General features: G+C 40.8%; 1 protein-coding gene across 2 annotated transcripts in view; it reads left to right on the top strand.

Moving 5' to 3' along the window:
- Nucleotides 1-17518, top strand: part of rasa2 (RAS p21 protein activator 2) — a 204215-nt gene extending 186697 nt beyond the window's left edge. For both annotated transcript variants that reach the window (XM_038815283.1, XM_038815284.1), the window contains 5 exons: nucleotides 6560-6642; nucleotides 11105-11322; nucleotides 12469-12572; nucleotides 12838-13027; nucleotides 14736-17518. In XM_038815283.1, the coding sequence (XP_038671211.1) occupies nucleotides 6560-6642; nucleotides 11105-11322; nucleotides 12469-12572; nucleotides 12838-13027; nucleotides 14736-14760 (620 nt within the window). In that variant the 3' untranslated portion in view covers nucleotides 14761-17518. The remainder of the gene's footprint in view (nucleotides 1-6559; nucleotides 6643-11104; nucleotides 11323-12468; nucleotides 12573-12837; nucleotides 13028-14735) is intronic.
- Nucleotides 17519-17761: the final 243 nt, after the last annotated feature.

Raw genomic sequence — 17761 nt, 5'->3', positions numbered from 1 at the left:
AGTTGTACAGGATGTGATAAAACCCACATGGAGTATTGTGATCAATGAACGCCAGGTAAATATATTCAAAGTTCTTGTTGGAAGAAGCCTGGCATAGATTTACCAAAATTATACCATATCTTGAAGTGTTAAATCATCAGAATATATTTCGTGAATCTGAGTTGTATTCTTGGCATAAGAAGATTGAGGGCAATCTAATGAGGTGTTTAAAATAATCAGGAAATACACTAGGCTACCAATGAATTTTTCCTAAGAGGGCATAATGGTGAAATTAGAACAAGGTGATTTCAGAGTGAAATCAGAAAATACATTTTCAAAAAAGGCGGATGGCAATCTGGTGCCCAAAAGGCTCTGGTGCTGGGCTAATTGAAATTTTTGCAACTGAGATTTAGATTTTTGTTGGGTGAGAGATAAGGGGCAAATTGAGTTGAGGTACAGAGGAACAATTATCTAAACGGATGGCTGAATACTTGCATAGGTCCAGCACCGCAACTTATAATACCCAGAAGTGTCGGAAAATGTTTGACAGATCAGAAATGACCACTGTGTCGTAGTGGAAAAGTAAAGGAGATGACCAAAAACATGCTTGACAGTTGAAGCATTACTGAGGCAGAAAGAGTGCAAGCACAGATGGTAATGTCAAGGAACCAAAGGGCATGGAGCTGGAATATAAGAAACACATGATTTTGAGGTTACTGATGGGGATATTGTAAAAGTAGAGTCGGGAAATAATGAAAACGTGGCTAAGAATTTTTTAAAGCATGTGGGAGCCATTAAAGGACAAGGGGATAAGTAACTAATCATGGTGATAGATACAGTAATAATTGTAACTTAATTCAGACTCGAATAATTTTAACACTGAGTGTTTCTAATTTTAAAATAAATCCCTACCTGGACCTGAATAGCACCTATATGATTGTGTTACTGCTGAACAACAAGGAATTGTTTCTTAATTCAGAAGCCATCTATCAAGAGTGTAGTTTGCTTTAACATCAAGTAAATTCTCGGGGTTAATTTTGGAGTTTTTTCACAATTTTATTCATTTCAATATGTGCTAAATTAGCACCATATTTGTCTTGACTGGCCAAAATGTAACACAAACCCAAATTGGGATCACACGCAACAAAAGGATATGGGTGCTCACATATGGTTCTTTAAAGCAAGAGAAATATTTTCCAAATCATTTGTAACGTTAGCTCAGTTTAATAAAAATTGACATTAGTCTGTTTAATGAGCGAGTAGAAGTGCCATCCCATTTTACATTACAGAACAAATATATTATACCATGGGGGTGGCACGGTGGCAAAGTGGTTGGCACTGGTGCCCCAGGTTCAATTCTGGCCCCGGGTGACTATGTGGACGTTGCACTTTCTGCCTGTGTCTGCGTGGGTTTCCTCAAGGTGCTCCGGTTTCCTCCCCTAGTCCTAAGATTTACAGGTTAGGTGGATTGGCCGTGCTAAATTGCCCCTTTGGTGTCCAAAAGTGGAGTTAAGGGGATAGGGTGGGGGCCTGACCCTAGGGAAGGTGCTCTTTCAGAGGGTCGGTGGACCCGATGGGCCAAATGGCCTCCTTCTGCAGTGCAGGAATTCTATTATCTGCCAGCTGTGTGCTAGATAAATGTAACAGTAAATAGAAGTTTACAGCAGAATTTGAGGAATTTGCAAAACAGAGTGCCTTTTTCTTACCTTCCTGTTCTCCGAGATTCTGACTTAATTTCACTGCTCTCCTTTTGTTTTCTTTTCACTTTGGGGCAAGCCTTTCATTCTGTTGTCAGTATTTACCATTTAAATAATGACATCAAAAGGTAACTTGACCTATTTACATGTAGATTCTGCAGAAGCACAAATATCAGTAAATTAAATAGGTGCTATAGTTACAATGGTTATCTTGCAATTGCCAGAAATTTGTCTTCCTATCCAGATACTATTAGGTGAAGAATTCTGCATGGGAATTTTCTAATGGCTGGTCTTCAAGATTAAATCATCAATAACTACAGAGTACTTTGAGAGGTGAGGGTGAACAGCCAGCAGTCATGGTTCATATAAGTACTAACATGGATTGAAAGAGGGATGAGGTCCTGCAGGTAGAATTTCTGGAGCTGGTAAAGAAACTAGCAAGCAGGACCACAATGGTGGTAGTAATCTCCAGATGACTCTTTATGTCATGTGCTAGTGATTATAGATATGGAATAGAGAAGATGAATGCATGGCTGAAGAGATGGTGGAGAAGGGAGGGCTCTAGATTCCTAGGGTATTGAAACCATTTCTGAGGAAGATGTGCAGGACAGTCAACGGAAGTGTTGCACCTGAACAGAACCTAGACCAATGTCCATGCAGAGCAATTTGCTAGTGTTATTGGTGAAGGTTTAAACTGCATTAAGGTCTAAATTGGGTACACTGTGCTTGTATGTGAATACATGGAGTATGGTAAATAAAGCTGATGAGCTGTAAGTGCAGATAACCACATGGGAATATGATAACATCTGATGAGAGAGACCAAGCTCAAACCAGAACAAGACTGGGTAATAAATAATTCATGGATGCAAGGTGTTCAGGAAAGAAGTAGGGGTGGCAATATTGACTAAGTGGAGTATTAGTGATGCAGAGAGAGGATGTCCTCGAGGGAGTCGATAACATAATTGATCTAGTTACAGTTAAGAAACTTTACACTATTGTATGCATTCTGTAGTCCACTATAAAGTGAGAAAGATACATAGTAGCAAATTTGCAAGGATATGAGATATGAAAACTAATAGTTAAAATGGGGGATTTTACACTATTCTCCCAGTTTGTATTAGGATAATTAAAGTGTAGAGAGGGGGAAAGAGTTTCTAAAGTGTAGTCAGGAGACTTTTCTGCATCAGTGTTTCCAGTCCAATTAGGAAGAAAACATTACTAGATCTGGTCCTGGGCAATGAGCTGGATCAAGTGTTGGGAGCATTTGGGGCGTGGTGATCATTGTATAAGGTTAGCAATGGAAAAGAGCGAAGAACAGTCCAGAGAAAAACATGTTAATTGAAGATAAAGAGGATATATTAGGCCGGGTGTATTTAAAGTCAATTAGTCGCCAGGAACGGATCAGATAGATTGAAGGACAGAGGGAAGTAATGGTGTGGGTTGCAGAGGCACTGCCTTATGCATCTAATCCTCCTCAGACTGATGGCACTAAAGAAGCACTAGAAAAGTGCAAATCTCACACCCTTGTTCAAAAGAAGGGTGCATGGTTAAACCCAGAAACTACAGGCCAGTCAGTTTAACCTCATCAGTGTGAAAGCTTTCAGAAATGATGTGGAAGATTTGTAAAGAGTAACGGAAAGGGTTCATGAAGGTAACACGATTGATTTTGTTAACATGTTCTTCCAAAAGGCATTTGATGCAATGCTGCACAACAGTCATGTGAGCAAAGTTCGAGCTCGTGGAATAAAAGAAACAGCAGCAACATAACAAGCTCGGCTGAATGACAGGAAATCGAGTGTATTGATCAATGGATGTTTTTCAGGCTGGTGGAAGGCTTATAGCAGAGTTCCACAGCGGTTGGTGTTGGGATCCTTGCTCTTCCTGATCTATATTAATGACCTAGACTTTGGCGAACAAGGCACAATTTCAAAATTTGCGGTTGGCACAAAACTTGAGTTGTTGAGAACTGTGAGGACAGTGTAGAACTTCAAAAGAAATTAGGCAAGTTGATGGAAAAGCCAGTTAAGTTGGTGGAATGGGCAGACAAGTGGCAGATGAAATTGGTGAGAGAAGTGTGAAGTGATTCTCTGACCATATAAAATAAAAGGTACAATTCTGAAAGGGGCATAAGAATAGAGGGATTTGGATAAATATGTGAATGAGTCATTGAAGTTGGCAGGACGGTTTGAGAGACCGATTGATAAAGGACACAGTATCCTAGTCTCTAATGATAGGGTCATCAAGTACAATAGCAAGGAGGTTGTGTTAAAGTTGAATAAAACACTTTTTCGGCCTCAATTGGAATAGTGCATCCAGTTCTCGGTGTCATAGTTTAGGAAAGGTGTGATGTCATTAGAGCGAGTGCAGAAAAATTCACAAGAATGGCCTCGGGAATGAGGAACTTCAGTCACGTAGATTGGAGAAGTTTGGACTGTTTTCCTTGGAGAAGAGAAGGTTGCGAGAAATTTTGATAGAGATATTTAAAATCATGCAGGGACTGAACATGGTAGATGGGGACAAACTGTTCCACTGGTGGAAAGATCGAGAACAAGGGCACAGATTTAAGATAACTTTTAGAAATTTGTCCATGAGATGTGGGCATCATTGGCTAGACCAACATTTGTTGCTCGTCCCTAATTGGCAAACGAAGCAATGAAGTCATGAGGGACAGCATTTGCACACAGTGAGTGGTTCAGACCTGGAATACGCTGCAGCGTGTGTGGTGGAGGCAGGTTCAATTGAGGCATGCAAGAAAGAATACGAGAAAAGGTGGGTGTGAATGGCACTAGGTGCATTACTTATTTGGAGAGCTAGCACAGACACATGATCTGAATGGCTTCCTGTGCTGTGACAAATTCCATGGTTCTGTGTGTCCAAATTAGCAGTCACTTGGACAAATGTGGACTAATTTTTTTTTTTAAAGCCAGCGTGGATATGTCACGGGAAAATAATGATGAACTAATTGTTTACGTTTTTTGAAGAGGTAGCAAAGAGGGTCGATCAGGGTAAAGCAGTTAATGTGGTTTTAATTGGGCTTCCAAAAGGCATTTGGTATAGTGCGACATAACAAGCTTGAAAGCAAAGTGGAAGCGCATGGAGTCAAAGGGATAGTGGCAGCAATGGATATGAAGTTGGCTAAGTGACAGCAAACTTGAGTACGAACATTTGAAATGGAAGCAGATGTAAGCTATTTGGCCCCTCAAACCTACTCTGCCATCCAATAAGATCATGGCTGATCTGTTTGTGTTTCGAGTTCAATATTTCCATCTACCCCTGATGACTTTTCACACCCTTGTTTATATTGAACATACAGTGCAGATGGAGGCCATTTGGCCCATCGAGTCTGCACCGACCCACTTAAGTCCTCACTTCCACCCTATCCCCGTAACCCAATAACCCCTCCTAAGCTTTTTGGTCACTATGGGCAATTTAGCATGGCCAATCCATCTAACATGCACGTCTTTGGACTATGGGAGGAAACCGGAGCACCTGAAGGAAACCCATGCAGGCATGGGGAGAATGTGCAGACTACGCACAGACAGTGACCCAGCGGGGAATTGAACCTTGCACCCTGGTGCTGTGAAGCCACAGTGCTAGCCACTTGCGCTACCGTGCTACCCACGGGCTTAAATGGGGTGGTCTTTCCAAGTGCCGGTGCAGACTCGATGGGCCAAATGGCCTCCTGCACTGTAAATTCTATGATTCTATGATGATAGTGTTATAATTCTCCTACCAATGGTTTAGAGCTCCACATTCGTGCCTAATTTTGAGTTGCTGGAACTTAATTTATTCCAGAGTGTGGTACCAGCAACAGTATTCATTTATCTGGCTTAGGGTGGACAATAAGTGGCAATCAGAAAAATGTTTCTGTGGCCACATTTGACCTAAAACTGAGACTTCACGGGGACTGAGTGTTGAGTATTCCCAAACTCACTCACTCCTACCTGAGGACTGAAAAACGATAGCTTCAACCGTACCAATATTTAATTGATAGCTTCATAAGCATTTTATTTAACTAATACCAGATTTTCATTTCCAAGTTCTCTTTTTAAACTAAATTAAAATTTGCAAAGTGCCGTGGTGAAATTTGAGTATCTTTTCTCTGAATTATGAGAACTCTGGGTTGCTAGTCCAGCTCCACAACATGTACGCCATTGTCCCTGATTTTGAAGGTTTGATTTTGATCAGCATGCTGCCTCAAATGTAACATGAATATTTTTGTTCCTGAAAATTGGATTGAAACATTCATTGACAAGCTTGGTTTTGTGTTTGTTGTGAATGAAGAAGGGATATCTGACGCCTTTCAATGGAAGTTTCTTTTTGCTGGTCCGTCAGCTGGCTGTAGGATGAGGTGCAAAAATGTTTCTGGAATACAAAAATGAATCGGCGTCCTTTTATCACTTCAAAACATGCAGCTAACCATTAAAGGGAGGGGAATACTTCATCCAATTAGCAAGAGACATATGTTAAAATTGGCATTTTCTCCAGCTAGTTGTTGGCTGTTGATGAAATCTAGTTCCTTTTAATCCATTTGCCTTTTGGAATTGTGTCCTAGCTTAAATATTAAGCTGTCTTGAAAGACAGGAAAAGCATAATCGTATTTAACCTACATCATATGTTTTTTAAAAATATCAAGATTGGGGCAGTGGGGAAATGTACAAACTCTGAATCTTTTACTTGACATCATCCCAACGGTAGATTATTTAAAAAATAGAAACAGTCCAGTACCGTGTGCAACATTGCTTTAATTGTTCCTGTTGGCAAATACGATAGACAGACTGGGTATTCAATTCTCATTGAAATGTTATTTTATTAATTCCGGTTATAATACTGTCCAAAATGATGAGGTAAAATTTAATTATGTGTTGAATCTGTTTGTACAGGTAAAGAGTCCTTATGCAGTATCCTGATTAAGAACATTGTTGCAGTTGAGAAACTTGAAGAAAGATGCTTCAACAAAAAAAATGTACGTGTCAACTCCATTCAAAAGTAGCTTGTGGAAATGCAAACAACTAAACAAAAGTTGTTTTTCCTCAAATCTGAGCCGAAAACACTAGGAATGTAGACCAGTAAAACAGAATTATCATTCCGGTTTGAAAACCATTGTTCAGAACTGGTCTTGTGAAATGGCACTGCTCTTTCAAGAATAAAGCTGGTACATATAATGAATAATTGATCTTTTTTGTGCAAGAGCTAAGTTTAACATTTCATCGAGGCAGACCGCATTTGCTTCAATATGTCAATGTTTTGGCATGGCTAATGTTCCAATGGTCAATTTATGTTGAAATTGGTTACTGGCATGTCAAAATATTACAGCTCCAATGCGCTATACTCATCTAAATTCACCCCATCTGCTTAAAGACTCTCAGCTTGATTCTCTCACCATCCAAAACTCTTGCTTGTTTAGTATATTGTTACCCTCTTCATTAGTATTGAGAGCTAGAATTAAAAGCTATGCAATGATTAAAGTGAGACTGGGAATCAGGACTTCAGTGACCTATCATTGTAACTGGTTTAGAATATTAGAATTTGGCAAGGTAGTTGCCTACTATCTCTGATGCTCCCACATTGAAATTTGATTAATTGTTTAAGCTGCTGTATCAAATCAGTACTGTTCTTGCAGAGGTCTGACAAATGTCTACTGCTAACAACAATTTGTATTTACATAATGCCTTTAATGTAATAAAATGTTCCCAGTCACTCAGAGCATTATAAGTCAAGATTTGACACCAAGCTGTCTAAGGGAGATATTAGTTTGGTCATAGATTTTACATAAAATGTAAAATGAAATGGAAATTGCTTATTGTCACAAGTAGGCTTCAAATTAAGTTAATGTGAAAAGTCCCTAGCCACCACTTTCCGGTGCCTGTTCGGGGAGGCTGGCACGGGAATTGAACCGTGCTGCTGGCCTGCCTTGGTCTGCTTTCAAAGCCAGCGATTTTGCCCTGTGCTAAACCAGCCCAAGTAGTGTTACAAAGGTAGAAAGAGGGGGTGAGAAAGGCAAAGATGTTTAGGGAAGGAATTCCAGAGCTTATTGTCACCAGCAGTGGAATGATTAAAATCAGCAACCCGCAAACGTCCAATGATGTCATGAAATTGTTCATTTAAAGTGCTCCTGTTCAGCCACAAGGCTTCTTGTGAGGAAGCACTAAGTACACTATGAATACACAATGTTCTCTCTCTCTTCTCTCTTTCCCCCCCCCCCCCCCCACCACCACCACCACCACCACCACCACCACCACCACATTAAATCAAAGATCCCTGACACAATAAACAGTATAACATGAACAATCAGTCAACAACAGTTAATACGTCATTCTGGAGGTTGTAGTTCTGTGAGTTTGTCAATTAACCTCGGGTGTCGGCTTTTCAGTACTTGCAGCAACCTCCAGTGTCTTTAGCTTGGTGTGAGCATCATCAGTGGTTATCTTAACCCGAGTCGACGTGATTGATTCTGTTTTCCCTAATTGGCTTGGTTAGTGTCACGTTCTCGGGGAAAGTCCAGGTCTCTTTGGACTCTGTCGGTTCTGCCTCTGGCAGATTGGCTCTTGTCACCAAAAGTTGATCGATGTGCCTTCTCCATATTACACCGTCTCGGGTTTGTACAGTGTAGGAGACCGATGTTGGCAGGAATCCAGTTTTCACTTGTATCATTTCTTGCAAGAACGTATTGACCCTGATGAAAAACAGCGTTATCTACTTGCTTGAAGTGGAAAGTATTTCCACACCAGCTGCTCATTGATGAACTATTTGACGAGGGTAGTTGGGAGTGTCCATCTGCGTTCCCATGAAGGTTTGACTGATACTTGATCGTGTATGTGTGCTGATAAGAGCAATGTCCACCTCTGCATTCTATTCGCTGCCAGTGATGAAATCCCAGTGTGAGGTCCAAAATTGTTGTTACTGGACAATGGTCGTCAATAAAATGAATTTTCTCCCATACAGCAATTGGTAGAACCGTTTTATTCCAAAAATGATTCCTAGCTTCTCTAGCAGCGCATAATTGTTTTCGGCTTTATTCAAGGTCCTCGACATGGAGGCAATTGGCTTCTCTTCACCTGTGGGCATTATGTGGGAAACCATCGCCCTAACCCCATAAGGTGATGCATCACATGCCAGTTGCAGGGGTAAATGTGGGTCTAATTGTGTCAAGATTTGAGTAGTGCCTCTGGTTGAATGAATGCTCTCTCATATTGATCCTCCCCCTTTTTATTTTAACACAGTTGATTGTGCAAGGGTTTTAGAATAGTCACCAGATTAGGGATAAACCTTCTGTCATAATTAAATAAGCTTAGGAAAGATCAAAGTTTGTTGACATTTTGAGGTGCAGGTGCCTCGGGGCTTTGACTTTCAAAGAAAATTGTGCAGTCCCTTAGCGTCGATGACATGACCCAGATATTCATACCATTAAAGATTGAAAAAAAATTTCATTTGTCTTTTCGGATTCTTTTAATATATCATCTTCTAATCTCTGGAGTGTGGCATCTAGGTTGCAAAGATAGTCTTTCTCATTCTTCCCAGTAACAAAGCTGTCATCCAGGTAGCACTGGACTCTGTCTAATCTGCTTACGGTTTGGTATTGGAACAGCGCTGGCACTGAAGTGATGCCAGATGGTAATCTTTTATTTCAAAATCACCCTTTGTGTCACAGTCGTCAAGAACTGTTGTGAATCCTGGTCCACGTTCATTTAAAGATATGCTTGACCGGGGTCAATTTTACTGAAGTGTGGCCTCCAGACAACCCAACGATTAGGTAATGAATAGGCGGTAGAGTGTACTGCTCTGCAGACAGTACAGGATAAATAGTGCTTTAAAATCACCACAAATATGTACAGATCTGTCTTTTTTCACAACGGGTACGATTAGCGTAGTTCAATCACTCACATTAACGAGTTCATGGACTCCTGTTCTGACCAGCCCTTCTAAATCTGCCTCTACCTTGGGTCTGATTGCATGCGGCACTGACCTAGCCTTTAAGCATGTCTACTGACTAGCTTCCTTAATATTCAGCTTTACTGAGATAGCCTTCATATTTCTGAAGACAATGGCAGGTTTCTTCAAGATTTTGGGTCGGCCTGATTTGGAAACTGTCTGGCCCAATTTAAACTGATCTTTTCCAGTCAAGTTTTTCCCATTAGTGTTGGATAATTAATTTTGACTATGTGCAAGTACAAATCTGCTGTCTGTCCGTTTAATTGCACTGTTACATCAATACGGTCCCTCAACAGAACCACTTCTCCAGTGTAGGGTTTTAACACTATCTTTGAGAGTTGCAAAGCAATATGTCGGAGCTTTTGTTGATAAGCAGTCTCTGGCACCAGCGTGACGACTTCCCCAGTGTCCACCTCCATCGTCCCAGCTGATAGTCCAGTAATGGAGTGACCCAATATCGGATTGTTGCACCAGCAATAACTAGTACATTTAATATTAGTCCTTCTTCAGACTGTGAATTGAATTCCTTCTCATGTCCTTTTTGTACCACGTGAACGCCTTTTCCTTGATTCAGCTTGCCACTTGTTTTATTCTGCTCTTGCTTCCTGAAAATTTTTACCTGAAACGTTTTTCTATTTGCAACAAACTTGTGCAATGTGGCCCTTTCTGCCACAATTTCTGCACATTATGTCTTTGTGACAACAATCTGCTACTGAGTGCCCTGTTTTTGCTCAACAATGGCAAGTGCAAGCCTATTGCATTCCAGTTTCAGCCGATATTTTGGGAATTCTTGTGCTTGAACTCAACTGTTGAGCTTCTCTGGCTGCTAATTCCATGGATACAGCCACTTCCAAAACTTTCCTTAATATCAGGTTGCTTTTGCTTACCTGTGTCTGAGTAGCTTAGCTCCTTAAACCACAGACTGATATATCATTTAACACATCCCCAAATTCGCAGCGTTCAGCCAGTCGTTTCAGCGTAGCTACAGACTGTTTTCAATTCCAATTCACCTTTTTCTAGGTTGCGCTTATGAAACCTAAAGCTTTCTGCGATGACCAACAGTTTTGATGTATAGTGCCCTATTTCTCTTCCCCCACCCCCCAAACTCCCATTATGCTCAGGAATGTTGGAACTTTTATATCTGCTGTTATCATGTCAGCTTGAACAAAGTGGTTGAATCATTCTGTATACAAGCCCAAAATGGTGCCAAAAACTCCCACCATTTTTCCCTGTGCACATGCAGATCCTTCCACAATATCTCAAGAATGGCCGAGTGGCTTAATTCTGCTCCTATGTCTTATGGTCTTAATTAGATGCTGGTTTTACTAACCATTGCTTACTTCTAATGGTAACTCTGGTTAACACAGGACATTAGCTTATTGTGTTGATGAGCCTAAAGAAGCAATATAAATGCCACGTTTAACTCCTCTAACCCTGATTATTGTCCATCAAGGACTCAAAAGAATTTGAGAGTATAATTATATTTTTGGTTTCAGATGTTTCAAGTTATCTGTATTGAAAGACCCGAAAGGCCACTTTATGTACAAGCCAATAACTGTGTGGAGGCCAATGAATGGATTGAAATGATCACCAGAGTTAGTCGTTGCAATCCCAAGAGGCTGCGTGTTTACCACCCTTGTGCTTTTTTATCTGGATGCTGGATCTGCTGCAAAAAGATAGATGAGAAAGCTGCTGGTTGTATAAGTTGTACTGGGTGAGTCATTCTCAGGGTGAAAAATGTTTTCTAGGCCATGTTCCTTTAAACATGCAGGCTGATTCCAAACAAAAGCAGTAACTAAAGATCAGATAGTGAAATACAACTGTCTGTAAAGTCTGCAAACTGCAGGCAGTAGTATAATCTAACAAACGGCGCTTTGTCAGCCTGGTGTCACTTACTGTCTGGTTTCCAGTTTGTCTGCCTCAAATCCCCAAAATAACTCTTAATGCTTGACGTCTTATTAAGAAATATAGTGATGCTGATTATGGATTTTTATCCAATTTATCAGAAAAATAAGTTCCTAGTAACTGATGACATAGTTAGAAAAGTCAAATACTAGCTTGGACGACACGTGGCAAAGGGCCCATTCCAAGCAGCTTTGATCTCTATTTACTCAGGAACTCTCAGTAATGAGTTCTGGGTAGCTCTGTTGTACTTCATAAATGTGACTTGATCTGTTAAACATAGGGGAATTCACAAAATTTACAGTGCAGAAGGGGGCCATTCTCCCCATTGAGTCTGCACCGGCTCTTGGAAAGAACACCCTACTTAAGCCCACACTTCCAACCTATCCCCGTAACCCAGCAACCCCACCCAACCTTTTTGGACACCAATGTCAATTTAGCATGGCCAATCCACCTAACCTGCACATCTTTGAACTGTGGGAGTAAACCGGAGCACCCGGAGGAGACATGGGGAAAATGTGCAGACTCCACACAGACAGTGACCCAAACCGGGAATCGAACCTAGGACCCTGGAGCTGTGAAGCAACTGTGCTAACTACTATGCTACCATGCTGTACATCTTTCTGCACTGTCTAATTCTAATACCATTGGCCCATTGTGTGCTTGAACATGTGGTTCAAACCAAATTTGTTTTTTCATTTTGACAAAGCTTTGGCAAAGAGTCATCGGACTCGAAACATTAGCTTTTTTCTCTCCCTACAGATGCTGCCAGACCTACTGAGATTTTCCAGCATTTTCTCTTTTGTTTGGTTTTCATTTGCAGTAGGGTTAGGATAGAGTATAGTTTGTCAGTAACTCAAATTGCAAGTACTCTTTTAGGTATTTTTTAAACACATGTAACAGTCTATTCCCTGTGTTAGTATCATTAGTGCACTAATGTTTTTGTCTTTGCCTCCAGGGGTTCTCCAGCAAATATCCAACTAGCCATTGACTGTGACCGGGAAGCTGAAAGGATATTCTCGCTGTTCCATGCCAACTTGTCCAGACTGCAGAAAATGGAAGGTTAGTTTCCAAAATTCCCCAATGTTCAATGCAAGTTTCTTCTTTTCATCTCTTCAATCTTGCACTTAAATTCAAATGGTAAAACCATTTGCTGGATGTGATCTGACACATCATAGTGGACTTCGATGTCAATAAACGAAGAATGATACCGTGCTATCTTGATGTTTAGAGAAACTGGTGAACTAACTTACTGAGAGAGAATGTGAAGTTGCTGATCCCTTTAGCACTTCAAATATTTCACCATTATGTTGGAATTTCTCTGTAGATGCTTGTGGGAGTATAGATGTGTATCAAGGTCCTCAGATGGAGCAAGATGAATATGCCCACTTCACTATACAAGATTCAAGAGTCACCTTCAAAACTCTTCAGCAAATAATCGTAGTTGTGGATAAGTTGGCTGAATATCATGAACAGTACCGAATTAAAAGATCAACACGTGCGATATATGGCAGCGCGTAAGTATCGGTTTAAATTCCACTTGTTTCAGGTCTTTTTTTAATCAGTTCTTGGAAAGGCCAGTATTTATTTCCTATTCCTAATTAACCTTGAGACTGAGGTGGTGAGCTGCCTCCCTAAAGCTCTGTGGTCTGTGGTTTAGTTACATACACAGTGCTTTTAGAGAGGATTTTGACCCACCATCTATGAAGGATAGAGGTCTCCAGTCAGGATGGTCTGTGATTTAGAGTGGAACTTACAGGTTATAGCGTTCCCATGCACCTGCTGTCGTTGTCATTCTAGATGTTAATGGTCGTGGGTTTGGAATGCACTGTCCGAGGAGTCTTGGCAAGTTGCTGGACTGCATCTTTTAAATGGTAGACACGACTGCTGTTGTATGCCGCCGGTGGTAGGAGTGCGTGTTTTAAGATGGTGGCTACGGTGGGCTGCTTTTTCTTGGATGCTATCAAGCCCCTTAATTATTGTTTTAGAGAAACTGGTGAACCAGGCAAGTGGAGAGTATTCCATCGCACTCCTAATTTGTACCATGTGGGCAGCACGGTAGCATGGTGGTTAGCATCAATGCTTCACAGCTCCAGGGTCCCAGGTTCGATTCCCGGCTGGATCACTCTGTGTGGAGTCTGCACGTCCTCCCCGTGTGTGCGTGGGTTTCCTCCGGGTGCTCCGGTTTCCTCCCACAGTCCAAAGATGTGCGGGTTAGGTGGATTGGCCAGGCTAAATTGTCCTAAGGTTAATGGGGTTTGTTGGGTTACTGGTATAGGGTGGATACGTGGGCTTGAGTAGGGTGATCATTGCTCGGCACAACATCGAGGGCCAAAGGGCCTGTTCTGTGCTGTACTGTTCTTAAAAAAAAAAGATGGTGGGTAAGCTAGGGGAATCAAAACACCAACTGCTCACCACAACATTCTGGCTTATGATCAGCCCTTGTGTTCACAGTATTTATATTACTGGCTTACTTTAGTTTCTGGTCACTGGTAACCCCAGAATGTTGATGTTGAGGGATTCAGCATTGGTGAAAGTTAAGAAGAGATGATCAGATTGTTGAAGATGGTGATTAACCAGCACTGTGTGGTGTGAATTTTACTTGCAATTTCCCAAACCAAGCCTGAATGTTATTCAGCTTTGCTGTAAGTTGTACCAATGCACCATGCCATTATTGAGAATGTTGTACCAATGCACCATGCCATTATTGAGAATGTTGTACCAATGCACCATGCCATTATTGAGAAGATTGAGAAGAATTCAGTTGGTGATGGTCCTAAAACAAGGGCAGCACGGTAGCATTGTGGATAGCACAATCGCTTCACAGCTCCAGGGTCCCAGGTTCGATTCCGGCTTGGGTCACTGTCTGTGCGGAGTCTGCACATCCTCCCCGTGTGTGCGTGGGTTTCCTCCGGGTGCTCCGGTTTCCTCCCACAGTCCAAAGATGTGCAGGTTAGGTGGATTGGCCATGATAAATTGCCCTTAGTGTCCAAAATTGTCCTTAGTGTTGGGTGGGGTTACTGGGTTATGGGGATAGGGTGGAGGTGTGGACCTTGGGTAGGGTGCTCTTTCCGAGAGCTGGTGCAGACTCGATGGGCCGAATGGCCTCCTTCTGCACTGTAAATGCTATAAATTATAAACAACATGGTTCTTGGAGTTCCTCAAAGTAATGAAGAATCTCAAAGTATGTCATCTTAATACTTAATACTTTATTTTTTGTTCCAGAGAAAATCCTATTGGAGCAAAATAATCCCAATCAAAGCGAAGCCTTGATAGCTGCTGGAGCTCCACAGGAAAAGTCTCTGGAATTGCTAGGGTTTTTTGTCAACCTTATACTGGTGTTACAAAGATGAGAGACCGGAGAGCCTGGCCATTAGTAGATGTACAGAATGTTTTAGTGATGGTGACCATTTGTGTGAAGTCCACAAAAGATTTCAATGCACTTTAATCATCTGAACTTCTCCAGGTGATCTTAATTTATGATTTTTTTTAAAAAACTGATACAAGTATCAATTTTATCAGATCAGTTGAATGATCAGCTTGGCAATAACGTAGTTATTCATTGGTCATCCGTTCTGTGTATTCATTTTCTGCCATGTAATATGTCTAAGGATCTGCCCAATTTCCTTAATTTGCATTAGGTATTCTTGTATAATTTAAATAGTTTCCTGTCTTTTAATGAAAGATGAACTGAATGGAAGCTGTTAAATATTTGTTTTAATACCCTAGGAAGGTCTGCAATTTCTGCTGATCGCAAGAATCATTCAGAGTATTTTCCATAGTAATTAGAACGTTCAATTCATTGCACACATGCTTTCAGTATTCATTGTGTGTTAAATTCAGATTGGCTTCTTTGAATATTCCTTACACAGGCTGTGAGCAATTCTAGAATTTTGGCATTCCCTGCATATGCTGCTATTCAGAGTCGAACATCATGCCTTATGGCTTATATCATCTCAGAAGATTGTAACTTTTAATAAATACTTGAATATTTTTGACCGTAGCATCAAGACCATAATATTTTTTTAAATGTTAATAGCCTGGACAATATGTGGAGGGAAGCTGCCGGTATCTCATTGGACATACTGGATTTTAATTACAAATCAACTCTTCGTATTTCCAGGTGCCTAAAATAGATAAAGGTACTAATGATGGGAGAAAACTGGTACGTTAGTGTTCATAGTTTTCAAATACCAAAATAACCACACACACGAGATCTAAAAGAACATCCAGTAACTCGAAGCAATTTGTATTTTCTTTTATTTTCTGGACTGGAGTACTGATACTCATCCAAGTTAGCACTTTTCTAATCCTTCATATTTTAAGGGCTTGGCTGATAATTTACTCTTCGGAGTTCCCTGAAAAGATGCAGTTCAAAATTTAGGTTATATGCAATGAGGGACCAAAAGCATTTACATAATCTTTCAACAGAAACAAATAGCTGAATTTGTTTTTAAAATCACAATTTCTTTGTCACGATCAAGAATGTTGACTCCCTTTTCCCTGCCTCCACTTCCTCTTTGTGGAAGAATGTTTTACTTATTGATTCGGTTCATTGGTTGCTGTTCATATGATTTCCCAATAATATACAAATTTCCATTTGTTTCATTGACTCACATAGAACCTGTCGGTTGACTGTTGTGATTCCATCATGTCTTTCACCTTTGTCCTTGGCTGGTGGGGGTTGTGGGGGAGAGAGATTCACAATGTTACATACAAAATTCATAAATTCCTCTGGTGTCAGATGCTTTAACGGTGCGTGTGGGAGGATGGACCTTCAGTTGTGGAGACCAGCATAACCGGGTCCAATGTTGCCTCCTGACGTGTTAAGTTGCCAATAACTCCAGATAACCACAGGCTGCTTTTCCCTTTGAGGGGGAGAGCTAACTGGTGGTGATCACCACACCTCAGGCGAGGGGCAAAGTCGAGAAGGCGGGGCCTTCATTAATAACCTCAGCTGGTACGGGAATTGTTGCTGTTGACCTTGCTCTGCATCACGAATGTCCAGCCAGCTGAGCTAATCTGGTCCCCTCCGCCCTCACCTGTACAACGAGAATCATTGGCATTAGTTAGGAGCAGGAACCTTAGTTGATTTTCCTTTCACACCCACCACAGCCTCTTCCCTGTGCTAGCGACTAATTGTACTGTTCCGAAAGATCTGTCAACTCAACAGCATTGAAGTACACTCCTGAGACTTGTCTTGATTGTATATTTAAGCATTGTTCTGTCTAGTATTTTCACCCAATATACATGATGGTGAGTCTCGGAGCATTTAACTTTATTCTGCCTAATTTTGGGGGTCAGTTACAAAAAAGTGATTACTGTTTGGGGGGGGGGGGGGGGTGGTCTCATCATGTGGTGTGAGCAGTACAGTTGAAAAACCAAAAGAGAAAATGCTGGAAAATCTCAACAGGTCTGGCAGCATCTGTAGGGAGAGAAAAGAGCTAACGTTTCGAGTCCAGATGATCCTTTGTCAAAGTTCAACCATGAGAAACCATGGGCTTCTGAGGTTACTCAATCTGAATATTTGTTCGTAATTGATGCCATAGCAAAGCTTGTTTTGGGTAATTGCAGAAGTTACTTTTTTTAAATAAAAAATTAATGTAAAAAAAAAATGCAGTCCCCAAAGAACACAATTCAGTTCCTGATTGTCCGCACTAATTAAAATCTCAATAGAAGAAAGCATATGATTGATTGCTACCAGCTGATTAAGTTTTGTATCAACTCTTGAGCAATTGGGTACGTAAGTAGGCATTTTCCAGAAAAGGTCTACTTTGTGTTTTGCTGTCTATAGATTATATGTTCTCTTCAATTAATATTCTAATGTGTATATGTTGAAAAGCCAGACTGTTGTATTATGTTGTATATCAGCTTTACTTGTCTCAAGGAGCTGTACCTTTTAAAAGCCCCAGCACTTGTTTATCTGCATGCTAGTGTTTTAGAAATGTATTTTTATTTAAATTTTATTTTCTTATCAAAATATTAAAACATGACTTTGAAATTTACTCCATACTTGTGTGTTGACAAATAATTGCAAATATTTTTGAGTAAAGGTGTGGATTCATTTTCAGTCAAAATATTTGTGTATGTATGAGCATTCTGCATCTAGCGAAACTGTTAGGTGAAAACCCTTCTTGTTACAACCATCGTGTATCCACCAGCCCTACAAATATCTTGAGATTCTCCAATCCTGGCATCCTGAACTTTCCCATTTGAACTGCTCCACAAATGGCAGCAGTCTTGGTCCTAGG

The sequence above is a fragment of the Scyliorhinus canicula genome, chromosome 13 (genome assembly GCF_902713615.1).
Source record: "Scyliorhinus canicula chromosome 13, sScyCan1.1, whole genome shotgun sequence".
Lineage (NCBI taxonomy): Eukaryota > Metazoa > Chordata > Chondrichthyes > Carcharhiniformes > Scyliorhinidae > Scyliorhinus > Scyliorhinus canicula.
This window is presented reverse-complemented; position numbering and strand designations above follow the sequence as displayed.